Consider the following 16073-nt stretch of genomic DNA (forward strand, 5'->3'; position numbering starts at 1 on the left):
TCGTCGTCGTCGTCGTCGTCGTTGTTAGCAGGCTGCGCAGCTGCAATCCGTAAATATAAACCGGCGATTTAAATAAAAGGCGGCCACGGAAAATGTGAGGCCTTGCCAGCATTTTATTGTGAAAAACAGAGGTCGCAAGAAAAAAAAAAAAAAAAAAAAAAAAAAAAACTATTTCGGCTAGATAAGGCGAAACACGCCCAAAAACCGATAGCGAGTGAGTTATGAGACGCGAGCTAGCCGCGTGCGATTCGCCGTGTGCTCGTCATTACACGGATGTGGCGACTCTACGATCCATTCGTACCGCCGGCACCGCGTTATCTGCGGATTTTAATTCGAACGTTCTAGATGCGCGCCACCGTAGTTTATGGTCCGCGTGAGCGATAACGATTTAATGGGAACGCAAGCGTCGCGCAGTTACAAAGGTATCGGTTGTGTTGCTTGGTTTTCGAGATTGAAATTATTGTATTGTACTTTCGATTGAACAAGAACTCGTCAAATTATAAATAATTCAATAATCAAGATTAAAAATCGATAGATAAAATATTAATCAAGTAATTAGATGATTTGATGTTATGAAAAAAGTAGCTACTGAATATCCGCTTGATATATAAATTAACAATAGATACGATATTAAAACAATTTGGAAAAAAGTTTCTTTTAATGTCAAGCAAAAGTCAAGATATTTATATACACACACACAATGTGTTATTAAATAGATGTATTGGTTTCTCTTCCTATAATTCATTTCTCGCGAGAACGATAAACATATATATCAAATATACGCGCGCAACAAGAACAAGTGAATCACGTCATTAATATATATTCTATAATTTTGTTTTCTTTCATTTTTCATCGTATTTCATTTTATGAGACTGTGACGTCGTTAGTTTCGCCCACGTCATGTTTTCGTTGGGGAAGGGAATAGAATTACGATATTGCGCGCTATCCTTGGAAACTGCTCTATTACTTGTTGGGCTTCTTCGGGGCATGTCTATTTTCTCTGACGAAGGTTGAACCGCAACAATATAGTATTAGTGCCTCTAGTCCGCAAATTTAGCGGTAAAACATATATAAACGCGATATTTGCACGTAACTAGTTTATATCTAAACTATAGTCAACTTCGCGACAGCAAAAAAAAAAAAAAGACTTTTTTCCTTCAGCCGTGTGTAATTCTGATATACCAGTTTGAAACTAGTTTCAAAGACCAACTTTTCACGTATAATTATGATAAGCAAAATTTATGTAAAAGTATACTCCTGTCGTTTTTTTATTTTTTTTTTTACACATATAGAAGCGAGTGTGTTTTGTGTTTTCGTATGACTCGATGCGGAAACTCGAGAAGTTGAGTGCACTCCGCTGTATCAAGCGTGCCAAAAACTTTTCCACGTTTCGAGAGCCAGCACCTTGAGAGCATTACGCTATTGGGAAACCTCATCGATATCGCATGCACCTTCGTCGCGGATTACATAACATTACGATGTAAGCGGCGATCCGACCTTCGGCGAGCTATCTTCTTTCGCGAGCAAGTAGCATTGATAGAAAAAAGTCTTTTAGATAAATACCTCACGCACCGCTGCATATAAGAAGTCGAACGAAAAACCATGAATGTAGAAATTCCGTGTATTACGGAATATTAAATTATGTTTCGTAAGTTTCGGACTTTGAGTTTTTTTACGATTTCGTGTGGCACACTTTCGTGCGGTCAGTATTTTGACGACACATCAGGAAATGTAAATGACACACACACACACACACACCAGAGTGACACACTAAACCGGCGCACACATTTAAATATCTTCTTGAATACATTTGAATATCTGTCTCGCGACATGTACAAGACGGCAAGGAGGTGAACGCTCTTACAAAAAGAGGAAATGTATAATAATTATAAAAGAGAGAGATAAATTAATTATTTCTGTTAGCGAGACACATTTATATCTGAACTCGCGCTCTTTCTCGACATGCGCAATAATAAAACCCGCAATATTTTATAATTAACAGAAATAACTTATGCCTCAGTCTCATTTTATATGTAAATCTCATTTTTATATATCCCTTATTTTCTGTTATATTTTTACATTTCATCTCTGTCCTCGCGCGCCTTTTATGCGACACTCGCACATAATACGCAATCGCTCGCCGCAGCGTCGACTAATTTCTCAAGAGGCGCACAAAACTTGACCGTGCCCGAAGGCTGCCATTCTTGCGGCCCCCGACGTAACCGTGGGGGCGATAAATGGCCTTAAAGTAGTAACCCGGAGGGGGTTGTTGCGCAGGAGAGGATCGGGAAGAGAAAGAGGGTCAATAGCCTGCGCGCAGGCGGATCCACCCCTAGATACGCGCAAATGACGTCGTTGATGGATCTGGTCTATGGTGCCGAGCATGGAAAACGGGAATGCGACGCGAGGAGAGAGGGAAACGGGGGGATGATTGATGAGTCTACAGCCTACCGAGCTACTCTGCGGCCCTAACTTAATCGCGTATCTCACGCTGACCTCGATATCGCTGGAAACACCCCCGCGCCTCGGGCTATCGCTCCTTTCCACCACCATCGCGTTTCTACTTCCTTGCCTTTTTACCGAGGTACCTTCTCTCTCTTTTCCTCCTTCCGACGGATTTATAACTCTCTTTTACGAGCGTTCGTAAAAGGTTCTGTTCTGTGTCATTCGTCTATGCAATGTCTGTGCGGACATCGTTATATTAAAATTGTATATCTTCTTAATTAAGTTTCTCAGAGAGAAATTTAAGAGAATAATCTCAATGTTACCCGCGAGTTCGCGAAGAGAATTTTGTGAATGAAAAGAAAACGGAAGTCGTGCGAGCGAGGCGATCGGCGAAAAAGCGAAAAGATAGATTACGACTTCCGACAACGGAAGAAAATATAATTAAAGACGCCGGAGGTAATTTCAAGCGGGGTGACGATAAAAAAAGAGAGAAAGAAAGAGAGAGAAGAAAATGCTTGCTCACGAAGAAGTCGACCTCGAAAGATCGGAAGAAAGGAACAAACGTGTGTGGGGATGGGAATGAAAGAGTTCGAAATACGATATAGAAAACCTGAGAAGGATAAGAGAAAGGATAGTATTCGCTCCGGGAAGGCAAAAAAAGTCTTAATTGCTCTTCGATTGGGTGAAACACTCTGATTCTCGTTTGCGCCCTCACAAAATTAGATACTATCGTTAAATTAGATACTATCGTTAAAATTGACAGAGAGCGAGAATCTTGAAAGTTGTAACACGAAGTGTTCTTCTTGTTTGCTTCTCTTCATCTACGTCTTACGTTTAGTTTTTTCTCGAATTTATTTCCCGAAGAAATTTTTATAACGCGAGTTTTGTGCACGCACAAAATCTACAAAACTAAAATTTTTTTTTTAAATTCTTTAATTGATAAAAATCTTTATTAGTTAAAAAAACTATGCGTATTTAAGAGATTTAGATTTTTCTTTGAAACTTTCTCATCCAGACATTTTCTATCTGAAACTGGTGATTATATTTTGTGGTTGTTTGTCGAGGTACAGAGTACTCTAGTTTGTAGTGTATCCGGACTATAATTCTGCGGCTTAAACGTTACAACTCAGTTCATGGCAACCAGATAGAGATCGATCTGGTATTCAATTGCCCGGGGAAAGAAGCTATTTGTAAATGCGCAACGCAACGAGGACGAGGCTTATTAAGTTTCCCTAATGAATCCGCTGCGCTAGCGCTTGGGGTAGAGAGAGCGGCTCTATCGTGTCCGCGTAATCGAACGATTAAATGTCAATTAATCGAACACGGCTTTGAAGCTTCGGCGTTTGCCAAGTCTCTTTCGCCCGTCTCGCTATTCTGATGGAGAGTACGCGGTGATGTGACACACCACGAAACACCTAGCATAATACCTCGCGTTACAACGAACGTTGATGCCGTACTATTCGATCACTATTCGATAGTGTTACGTCAAGATAAATAAGATCTTCTTGTGTAAACAAAAGAATTTTGAAAAAACATATATAAAATATAATAATTAGAAAATGTGAGAAAAAAAAATCAAAGCGCAGTCTGATACAATAAGCGCGGAAAAAAGCTCAGAACAAAACAAAAAATCATTCACATCTGATAAACGATCTATGATGACACTGACATGATTTTTCGATTTACATATTATTTCCGCATTTAGAACTCTCGGCTTATCATCAGATAAGTAGAACTAAATATGTCATATATCTCTCGCCCTATTTGGTTAATAAGATCACTTGGTGATCTCTCGCAAATATAAACAACTGACTCCTAAAGACACAACAAAGTCAAATAAATGTTCCAGAAGTAAACGTGAGATGCGTAACGTGCTTGCTCCGCAACTCCGAGCGAGTTGCGTTGTGGGTGTGAGCGAATTAATATATTCCGGAAAGTATGTATTAATACACGATGCGGAGACAAACACGAGCTGTGAGCGCGACAGCCGTCGCGAAGAACATACAAAACTGTGTTCGTGTTTCACCGGTTGCGAATCGCGCGGTGTCGCGAAAACTTTTCGCTGCGGTTTTGCAGGACCGCGGAAATAAATGTTGCGGTCTCTCGAACGGGTCGAGAAACTCTCGAGAGAATAAGTCGTGCCGTGACTTTCGCCCGAGCGTTTGACCCGCCGATTTGATCATCACGAGCCGAATGTAATAAAAGAATTGCGATGTCGTTAGTGTTATTTGCCGTGATTGAAAACGATCGGCGCATCAACATTAACGCGCTCGTCGAAATATTCGAAAATACATTTCTTCAACGCGGAGCGAAAGTACGCTCGTGTTGTTTTAAAACGTTGCCGTTTTCATTCCTATTCAATTTTTTTGCAATCAACGCATTTGTCCCATTATATATATATATACAGAGCTTGTAGATTGCTTCGATGTGCTTAATATTTTCAGAGTCTGTGTTTTCATTCCACTCACGTATATTCACGTGTGTGTGCTTCTATTTCTTATTTGTTTCTATATAAAATTTCTATTTGCGTGTGTGTGTTTCTATTGTTGTGTAAGTTAAGATCTTACAAGAATATATATATATATATATATACATATATTCTTGTAAGATCTTAATTTAACAATAGAAACACACACACGCACACGCAAATAGAAATTTTATATAGAAACAAATAAGAGATAGAAGCACACGTGAATATACGTGAGTGGAATGAAAACACGGACTCTGAAAATATTAAGCATCGAAGCAATCTACAAGCTCGCAAACTTGACCTTGCTAGCGCAAGGCCAAGAAAAGGGCTTTCGCCACCCTCAAGTAACTCGCATCTCGAGTGTGTGTCGTTCATTCGTCCGTCGATGCTTTCATCCATTCTCACCTCCCTTTCTCTGCTCCCTTTCCCTTCCTACCCTTTCTTCCCTCTATATACGTATATATTCTTTCATCCTTTTTTTTTCTTTGATGCAAGGTCTTTTGTTCACCGGGATATTTGCGAAGCTTTGTTTTGACGTCGCGCTTAAACGTACATGTCGCTAATGGCGCGGGACGAAAGATACAAAGGCTATAAACTTCCTCGAATTGCTGTCAAATGTTTATTTATAATTTGTACGCAGTTCATAAAAAAACACACATCGCGAGTAATGAGCGTCTATTTCCTCTAATGCCAGCTTTCTCGTTAATTGCAACTCGCTCTTCGTTGAACATGCGAAAAAATCAAATTGATGCGAATGAGTTCTGTAATTGTTTGAGAAAAGAAATCAGCGGCATTTTATATATTTGATCTAAATTTTTTTTTTTTTAATCAATATAACACGCGAAAAACGTCAGCAACGAGAGAGACGTGAAAATTCAAGATTTAAAAATGTCCGTATAAAATCGTCGTTTTTTTTTTTTTTTTCGGTCCGCGCGATTTTCAGGACACGCGTTGTCGCAGGTCACTGCAATGCGGCTGACGGTGGCATTCGGTCAATAGGCGCATTGCCAACTTCATCCAAATCTAAATAAGCTCTCGTTCCATTTTGCGTGAGGGGAATCGTGCACGCAATTTGCGAAAAATGCACAAAATAACAGCGTTTTGAATCATCTCTCTCTTATCATATATAATTTAATACATCCCGCCTATCAGAGAGATATTATTATACGCGACTTCCTAAATTGTCTAACAAACATTATTTTATAACAACACGTTTTTCATATACAATACTTCATATCGCATTTATTGAATGTTTCGCGCGCTCTTTCATCGCCCGATTTTATCTTGTCGCTGTTATATTTGATAAAAAGAAGAGATTAGAAGCTATCCACGTGGAATAATTTCCGTGCGGGAGATAATGAACGATTACGAGAAGGCCCCTTTATTATTATAATCGCTCACATTTCCGCTTTATGAAAATGCTTTAATTAAGAAAACGCGTCGGCCACGATCGTGTCACCTTGCGGTAGTTTCTCAGAGATGGCAGCATGCCTCTTTTCTGGCTAGTCGATCACCTGGAAGCCACCTGTGCTCGGTCGATAGTCGGGAACATGCGAATAGCGAGAAGCGGCTCCTAGCGAAAGGCAACCTGACCGCGCATCGCTCGTGCGACTAATCTTCTCCCCGGGCACTTCTCTCGCGCGTTTAGATCGATATCCCGCTCCGGATCCGCAAAACCGTGGCGAGAAGATCGCGGTTTGCAATCCTCTCCTTCCCTCCCTCACGCCGAACCTGCCAGATGCAAGTCAGATTCGTAACGTGAAAAGCCACCGAAAAGAAGATCGTGACGGCTCGTTTCGGTGTGATAAAAGATTTTCTACGAATAATGCCGGGGGATGGTGATAAATGAGAAAGTTATCGAGCCGAGTGAAGTCGTTTCACACCTTAAAACGAATGTCACACCGTTCGAGAAAGAGAGAAGACGCGCGAGAAGACTTGCGCGTATTCTACTGGTAATATTATTATTCGCGTAAAAAACGTTGCAAAATTTCTGCAAACAACATCGAAGCTTGATTTATGACAAATTTTTGGGTTCCATTTGAGATTAATACTGATGATGATAATTGTATGTGACAATTGAACGCGCCTACGTAAATTGCGGGGTGGAAACGAGATGGCACGATTTAATCGCATTGACAAACGTAATCGTAGGAATAAGCGTACGTGTCATGTGTCATATGTCGTAATATCGACATGTGACATGTGTTTATTTCTGCGATTACGTATGCAGCTACATACGTCTCTCTCTCTCTCTCTCTCTCTTTCTCTCTCTCTCTCTTTTGCAATTGGATGATGGAAGTACATAGTTACAAAAATATTTAAAATATGAAATATATGAGTGACCAATTTCTCTCTAAAAACAGACGGATGTATTTTGTAAATAATAATAAAAATTTCTGCAACTCTTTCGAGGCTGTAAAAAACACATAGCGAACTGTATAGGTAACTGTATTAAATAACACAATCTCGAAAAAATAAGGTAATGTCCGATAACAACGTGTGATATGCACGAAGCGATACGTGTGCGATAACGTGTGTCTGAATAAACTAACGCCATAAAAGGTTTCCACCAGTCATTCAAATAGCTATAGTTGCGAAATATTATATTCAGGCTAACACTTGATTCCTAGATTTATACCTAGATAAGATAAAGTTATTTACAATAACCGCGTAGCGATCAAGTTCTTTAGTCAATTCTACTATTATTTTTAACTATCTGCGTTATTATATTATATCTTGCGAAAGAGAGAGAGAGAGAATCGAAACTTCGATTGATTACATAATAAAAATACTGCTTTACAATTAAGAAAATCAATTACGAACGATGTATACATACCACGCGAATTCAGAAAGTCGCATAATTCTCTTCGCAATCGAGAGAAGGCGAAGAAAGGATATAATGAAAAACGGAATCCGTAAAGGGAGGATTCGCGCGGACGTTCTACAAACGGATCCAATATTTTCTCTCTTTCCTCCCAGCGTTTTCTGTCAGGAGAGAGAACGAGTAACGAATAATCCGAGGGAGTGAAGAAAAAACTGTAGATATCGGCTACCGATCGGCTCTATTAAACCGGGTCCGCGCGGCGCGGCTATCATCTTAGCCTTCGCGCGCTTTCGCCAAGTTTTCTCATATCGACTACGATCGATAGCCACCCGCATCCTCGGCTCCTCACATAATCTCGGCCAATATCGTATCTGGATGGCGCCACTTCGTGACAGGCACATCGCGCGCTCGCTGATGAAACGACCGCGCGACCCCAATCTGCGATTCTTCTCTCTTTTTTTCCGTCCAGTAGAAAAAAACGCTCTTTGCCGCGACGAAAATCGTAAAAGGATATTGTGGGCATCGCAAGAAAAAAAAGATAAGATTCAAAGAAAATCCGTCTCTTAAAAATGCGAACATCTTTAACTTTTGAAAAAGTTTAAGATAAAAATCTCGTGTTCCACGTTCGTTGTATTTATCAAAATTTCTCAAAAGAGCACCGGAGAACTCTCGCAAAGTTTGTTTGACGAGTTCATCGACTTAGCTCTTCTTCTCTTGACAAGTTTTTTAAATCCTAAATTTAAAGAAAATTAGAATGACGGCGGAAGATCGCGTAGTCACTTCCGCTCTAACTGCAAAAGCAACGCGTCGCTTTGCGAAAAATCAATAAAATCGCGCAACGAAGTGCGCGCGAGTCTACAATGGATTGTTAAAAGTTCATTGACTCTCTTCGCGTTTCTACCTTCCACGATCTACATGTTCTTAGAACTCGACAAAGTCGAAGGTTGTGAAATCGATAAAGATGTTTCTCTAAGCACGTGTGTGTGTATGTACGAACATTTGCGCTAATATGAAGTTGTCTCTTCTTATATTTCAGTTTTGTTTAAATATCTTACGGTTTCTAAGTTTGAAATATACATTGTGTATGTGTGCGTGTGTGTGTAAATATATAAATAAAAGTGACTCAGTAATTTTTGATATCGTGAATTCGAATATTTCTCTAGAATAATTTCTTTTTAACGAAAATTCAATTTGCACGTACTGAGATAGTTTTTCAATCAGTGCATTTTTAGACTGCTGATTCACGGAACATTATTATTATCACGCGCTCTCACATGAGCACTTTTAAATATAAACACTTGACTAAGTTCCACTGTACACAACTTGTCAACGTATGCAAATAAGAAAGTAAGATTAGACAGTTATATTTAGCCTCACCAGTAAAATCTTGTTTCGATCACTATATTTATATTTTGTATTAAAAAATTTACGCGTTTCTCCATTTTACATATGATTTCTTTCCTCAAAACAAAGCAAAAAAATACACACACACACACACACACACACACACACACACTCGTGAAACGCTTTCGCCGAGACCAAGACAGAATGCATCGCAGCATTTAATTTCAAAACACATCAAGAAGGTATACGTACCGTACACGTGCGTTAATTGTTTTCTTTCAACTACAGCTTTGCCCGCGCGCAGTAAGTTTACATACGCGCGCGCTCGCACATTCCCGTAATTCATTCACCTTTTTCAATTATACGCACACAGATCCGTGGAAAAGAGAAAAGGAGGGGAAAGGATAACGAGAGAGAGAGAGAAGCAGACAGAGCGAGAGAATGAGGGGAGAGAGAGAGTAGGAAAAAGAGAAAGAGAGGGATGAAAACGAGGCATGAAATAAACGATCCAATGAAACCCTTGGTGGAGAACACTGCGGTTAAAACTACTCTTTACGAATCCCGTCGCGTTACTAACTGATTACATGACAGTCACATATAAAGGTCAGAAAATGAAATTATAAAGCCAAGCGCTGTTCAAGGACGCGGATATATTAAACGCTTCGCGCATCGCCCGTTTATTCAGAAATTGCCGTACAACTTGCACAACCATGAATGAAAGTGCGTTAAGAAGCGAAATAGATTCGCTCAAATTGTGAATTATTTGTGTGTGTGTGCACGTTTTTTAATCACGTTGTATTGCTATCTTTTAAAAATTAATAAGAAAACATAGATTGCGTTACAGAAATAATGATAAATAATAATAACCAAGTTAATGTATTAAATAAATTCAAGCTTGTGAAAAATTTTGTTCCGCAGACTAGAAATTTATCCGTATAGATTGTAACACGTCGGATCCGCGAGTCGACGAAAAAGTCGACGTAAGTTTTCTACTACAGGCTGTATCTCTTCAGTCAGGCTACACTTTATTGATAAGTATTTGGCACATGTACGTCACGACATGTATATAAGTTTCTTTATTTGTCTAAAGCGCCTCTTCACGATCACATTTTGCTTATCTTTTTAGACAGACGCGGCCGAGAAGGCCGTTCATGAGAAGTTATCAAATGATACGAGTGACAGATTAGAAGTTCGAAGCGAAAAGACTACTCTTGACGCAAAAAGATGAAGCGGTTCGAAACGAAAAGACTGCAAGTTAAGTTATAGCCTCGTGTACAATCGAAGTAGTTTTTTCTTTTGCAAAAAGATCTCTCTCTCTCTCTCTTTCTCTCTCTTTGTCTCTCCTCTCTCTCTCCGAAGGCATTGTGAGGCACCGCGAAGTGGGCGTACTTGTCGCGAGACGCCATCTTGAAAAGTGTCATCGCGCCACTTTAACATCGCGGCAGTAGGTCAAGTTTTTTGCAAAATCCGGGTATAACCTCGGTTGGAAACCGACAAAGTTGGCTCTCCCGCGTAAGCATTTCCGCAGTAAAACGAACGACTCACCCCCGCCCCTCCGCACTCGACCTCACTGCAAAACTTCAAAGAACTTTCCTCCTCCTAATAGATGTACTATGTACCGGAACCCGGGGGCGCCGATAAACTTCGCGAATTTGAAACTTTGTAATCCAAGATAGGCTGCTTGAGAAGCTGATTGCTTCGTATTCTCGCGCAAAAATCGTTAATTCTTGCCGCGAGGATAGAGATAAAATTCCTGAAATTCTTGAAATTCCCTGAGGCTATTTGTGTTCTCTTCGAAATACTTTTGTTTAAAATTGAATAACATTTCGACGCGCACAATAAACACAAGTTTTTAAATTCAACAATCTTTCCGCTGATATTTTCAAGAAATCTATCTGTAGAAAAAAGTATCTTTTTGGAAGACTGCCTGAGTTCCACCCTCATCAATCACTTCCTTTGTCGTCCGCCCTCTTAAGTGCTGTCGCTCATCTTTCTCTGCACCCCTCAAACCCCTTTTGTAAGAACTTGACACCTCCCCGCTGTCATCGGCGCGGCTGCGCTTTCTATACTTTCCGCGCGCTACGTCATTATTTAAAAATCTGTTCCCGATCGGATCGGATTTTAATTGCGGATGTAAAAAAAAAAAAAAACGAAAAACGGAGGAAGCGTGTGGCGGATTCGAACAAAAGAGCCTCGCCGCGAAGACCGTCAACATTATCCCCAGGGGCGGTTTTCAGGATAATTAAACGAAACAATAAAGGTGTCGCGTCTACCGAAGGCTAGTGTTGTCCTCTTTTCCGTATTCTTCTCGATCGATATAACAGGACATAATTGAAAAGTAACTTTTATTTTTTTCGAAAGGCAAACGAAATATAATGAGCGGAGGAGTCATTATCGTTGACAATGAAAAAAATAATTGAAAGCCTCTCTGCAATCTTTTTTTAATTTCTCGAACAAAAACTCCCTTCTTCGTACATCATTGATAATAGCTTTCTCTTCATTAAGGGCAAGAAGAAATAACTTCAATAGTAAGGCAAGAGGGATATATATACACACTAGCGTCCTAGTCACATTGTGTGTCCTAATTTTCCGATGAATGCTGCCAACAACTTCAGTAATGCACCACGTGGCCACGAAGGAACAAAGACATCTCGACTATCATACACCCACCTAATCCGGGCTACCACTCTCTTCGTGACCCGTCGACGGCAGAAGCTACTAGCTCGCAGAGAGCCTCGTATTGCCTGTTCTACAAGTACGAAGCGATCGATAAATCCCAACGATGTCGGACTGTAAGCATTTCGCTGAATTCAGCGGTGTCCTATTTCGTTCCCCGATACTTCGTAAGAGACGATGAAGACTTTCGCGATACGTTCGTCGATAAATTCGCTTGAAATTCCCTGCTAAAAAAAATCCTGAGATTTCGCTCACCCTCTTTCTCTCTCTCTCTCTCTTTCCTTCCTTGTTCCTCATCCCCTAGTTTGTCGTACGGTTTCGTCGTCGGACGCGGAGTGCCCGACGAGGCGGACTCTCAGCGATGGCACCCTTGCCCTTGACTACAGGGCGCGAGAATGCTCGTCTGAGGGGGTTGTCGGCTCGTTCTCACTGCCGGCAGACAGGTCGGGTATAGGCACAAAAAAGAAAATGGGGAGCGAAAGGGGTAGAGGAGAGCGACCCAGACGAGACGCATGCCGTCCTGCCTCCGCAGCTCGCGCCGTCTTCCTCTCCTTCGACACGTTGGTGTCTGTCGGTAACGCGTCTATATATGCACGCACGCACGCACAGTTGCATACCGTCGTCTCTCGTACGTGCCGACGTAAAATGAGTAGAGTCATGTCGAGTGGAGGGTGCGAAGTGCCTTCGACGGTGGTGCGTCGAGTGCCGCGCCGCGCTCGGGGTTCAAGCCCGGGTGTTCGGCTTGGTTGGTTAGCTATTCGTTCGGTCTGTCGTAGCCGACTCGTAGTTGGCTCGAAGTCCATTCACGTAAGGATCAGCGTGTCGTCACGTTGTAATACCGACGCGTCCCAATACACACCAATGTTTTATACAAAACACGGTGTAAACCGAGCGACGGCTACGACGCTTCGGCGAAAAAATATTCCCGAACAAGTCTCGAAGCGGACTTTTCGGTGATATTTAAATACTTACATATCGACCGGCGAGAGATTTTCGAATTCCGGCGATTAAGAAGCGTAATACTAATAACGAAAGTTGGAACGCGAAAGGTCCCGAATATAAAAAAAAACTAACAAATCACTAACATATTCTGCACAATACTTCAATTAACAGACGCTTAATGAGCACTCTCACGTGTGAATCTTCATTTTTTTTTTTGCGTACTACTAATTGCTCTTCAATTTTCAAAAGCACCGTATTGCCACGGTTACGAGAGTTCATATCGGGGCGATCGACCTCGAGTGCACTCCTGTTGTAATAGACATAGACCCAATGTAATGAAACGGTTTGCATTAAATGCAACGTTACGACTAAAGATCGATGTGCCAACTACGTATATATAGCGACTGCGATCGCGAGCGCTGTGCTCTACGTCAATGTAAATAAGTATATATAACTGACGTACAAAGTGCTCTACCGGGGTTTTATCGCTTCGCGACGTGTAATCACAATCTGTGAGTTCCGTATAAGCGAAGGAGGGGAAGCAAATTGAAGGAATACGATTCCATCGAATTCGTGAAACGACCGCGCGTCCATCCTCGCGATTTGTTTGTTTTTTTTTTGTTTTTTTTTTTTTCTAAATTATGGAGAATCGCATTTGCTTGCGCCCGCTGTCATGTTATCGCGTAATAACACGAAATCCTTCCTCGGCAGAAAGCCAAGTTTATGTCTTTATACTTTCTGTTCGAATTACTTAAAAAGAGAGAACGACTACCATCGAGAAAAGCTATATTCTATTCCGTTCTATTTCGAAACGAAGAGTTCAATAGCATCGCTACCTTTCCATATAGGTGGTTAGCCTGGTTTTGTTGCGCGACTATATCCACGCCAGCGCGCGCTCAGTCACTTTTAAATTAATAATATATCACTGATATTTTTGTTCTACAAATTTTTTAAATAGTTATTTTTTAATAGATAAAAAAAAATATTTATTTATTAGTCATAAAAGTTACGTTGAGATTATCACGACGTAAGATTATATATTCGAGATTCTAACCTTCGTAAAACGTGTTTCAAGCGTAAAAATTCGACAACACATAAAACCGAGTTTTATCAGCAAGAGATTTTCCACTCACGATGATGTTGACACGCGACAACTCAAACATATATTTCACGTGGGCAATGCACGCTTGTTGTATGTTTTTTCGCAATTGCACGCGCAATTTTAAAAAGATACGAGACTTACCCTTCAGATGTTCCGGAGTATCCGCCGCGCCGGCTCGCATGATGTCGCTCAGATAATGTTCCAAGGTCCTCATGTTGTCCAGCGGTGAGTTTCCATTAGCCGTCATACGATCCTGAAACATATCAATAAGATCCTGTTGTATATTTTTTTTGCAATAATATACTTCACACTATATATACATATCTCCCTTTAAAAACATAAAAAATGTAAAACACGCATTTTTTTCCATCTATCAGTTTTAATTTCGAAACGTTTTTTTATCTATTTCATTTATTTCACATTTATTTTGCATTTGAGAGAACATTTGGGTGGGGAAGAGAGGCTCCATTACGACGATTGTCTCGTGCAAAATAAAAACGTCCGTCATATAATGTGCAAAAAGATTGCGTATAAAACAGCATGAATTTTGGATTTTTCAATTTCCGCCGTGTGCAATTTACAGATAAAGCGCTTACTTCTGGGTTGGAAAAAAGCCTTCTAGTGGAGGCAGCTAACATTTTCTGGATAAAATGCCGGTAAACCAGCGGTCTCGCGAAAGAAAGGACAAGTGAAGCGGAGAAGTTGAAAAACGATAAGTGAAGCAACGTTACCGAGGAAGAAGGAAGAATCCGTCGGGGGGGCACAGAAAGAATAAGGCACGCCATTCGCGCGCGCGCGCGCAAACGTCAGGAAAGAAGTACAGGGGGTAAAAGACGCGAGAGAGAAAAGACCTGTAATAGACCACTTGTAACGAATCGAGGAGCCGTGCAGTTAAAGCCGGGGGATGTATTCAAAAGTTCCATCCCCGTCGACGCCGCCATCACACCCTTAATGCACGTCCGTTTCCGTTTCTTTATTTCGGCTATCGCACGCCTGAAACGCCGTGTTCCCGACGAAAGTTTGATAAAGGTCCTCTTTTTACCTCGGACGTCACGCCACGGGAATTGCCAACTTCCTCATGCAAAAGGTTTGATAAGAAAAAAAAAAAAGAAAAAAAAAAAGAAAAAGTCGGCCCCCAAAGATTAATAATCTCCGCGATCAGATTAGAGCGCGTCACGTCGTCTATCTATAAGTTGTGATCGATGTACGATATCAGGTGTACGAAGATCTATATAAGCGGAATGTAATTTAATAAACTGTAATAGCATTTTAACATGGCGCTTTTGTGTCAGTATTCGTGACACTAGCGTTTTATAACTTTCCGAATAAATTTGTAAAAAATAATTTATCGCGCGGTAGACATAAAGATGAAATGAGATGAATTGATATTGAAATAAAATCCATAAGATAGAATGTGCATGGAAAAAAAAAGTTTTGCTATTACATGGCTTAGCAAGAAAAAAAACTTTGCTAAGCCTAGTGAGAAGATTTTGTTTCACTAACAAAATGTTTTGTTGGCAAAGCAACAAATGAGCTTAGCACATTTTTCTCGCTGGTCATATAAGGTAATGTAAGGTAATTAATCTTCTGGCTATTCCAGCCAAAACTTTTTTCCGTGTGTATTGCGAACGCGGTTAAATTTATATCGGAATAGTGTGAAAACGCGCTTGTTCCACGCTGGTTGACAAGTATTTATTAAGAATCATTCGAAAAAAATACGTTTTTCTTTCGCAGCAATTTCCTCTCGCACTGATTTCTTCTCACGCGTCCAGTAGCTCGTAAAGAAAGTAGACAAGAAGTTATAGGAGAAAGAAATGGGTGAGACACAATAACGGAAGAGAACCGAGAATCTTTGAAGGTGACCAATTGAGAAGAACGGCCGATGTAACGAAAAATAACGGGCAGTGGTACGGTGCAAGAGAAATGTCCGTTCGCGCTAACAAATGTTTCCTCTCCTCGGAGTGTCTTCAAGTGAACGAGTTCTGGAAGTCGGACTGCGAGCTCTCCATTTCCACCCCATAAGCTCTCGTTATATTTCTCGGTATAATCAGCAACTGCGCATATATCTCTAAAATTATCTAAAAAAAACTTTTGATAGCGCAAAAAAGGATTGAAAACAAATGTGTGAGAGTTATTTTTCTAGTTTTTAAAACAGAGCTCTAGTTTTTATAAAACAGATTCTTTCGTATATAAATGTGAATAAATAATAATATTTCGTATAGAATTAATAGAATCAATATATAGATTTAATTTTGTTATCGTTCAATGAT

At 40.5% G+C, this 16073-nt stretch overlaps 1 protein-coding gene across 1 annotated transcript in view; it reads right to left on the reverse strand.

Moving 5' to 3' along the window:
* Positions 1-16073, reverse strand: part of LOC109853719 (translational regulator orb2) — a 131670-nt gene that overhangs the window by 104185 nt on the left and 11412 nt on the right. Inside the window, exon 2 of the mRNA XM_020426084.1 lies at positions 13945-14056. Coding sequence (XP_020281673.1) covers positions 13945-14050 — 106 coding nt within the window. The 5' untranslated portion in view covers positions 14051-14056. The remainder of the gene's footprint in view (positions 1-13944; positions 14057-16073) is intronic.

This window comes from Pseudomyrmex gracilis, unplaced genomic scaffold (genome assembly GCF_002006095.1).
Source record: "Pseudomyrmex gracilis isolate BER0280 unplaced genomic scaffold, ASM200609v1 scaffold_53, whole genome shotgun sequence".
NCBI classification, from domain to species: Eukaryota; Metazoa; Arthropoda; class Insecta; order Hymenoptera; family Formicidae; genus Pseudomyrmex; species Pseudomyrmex gracilis.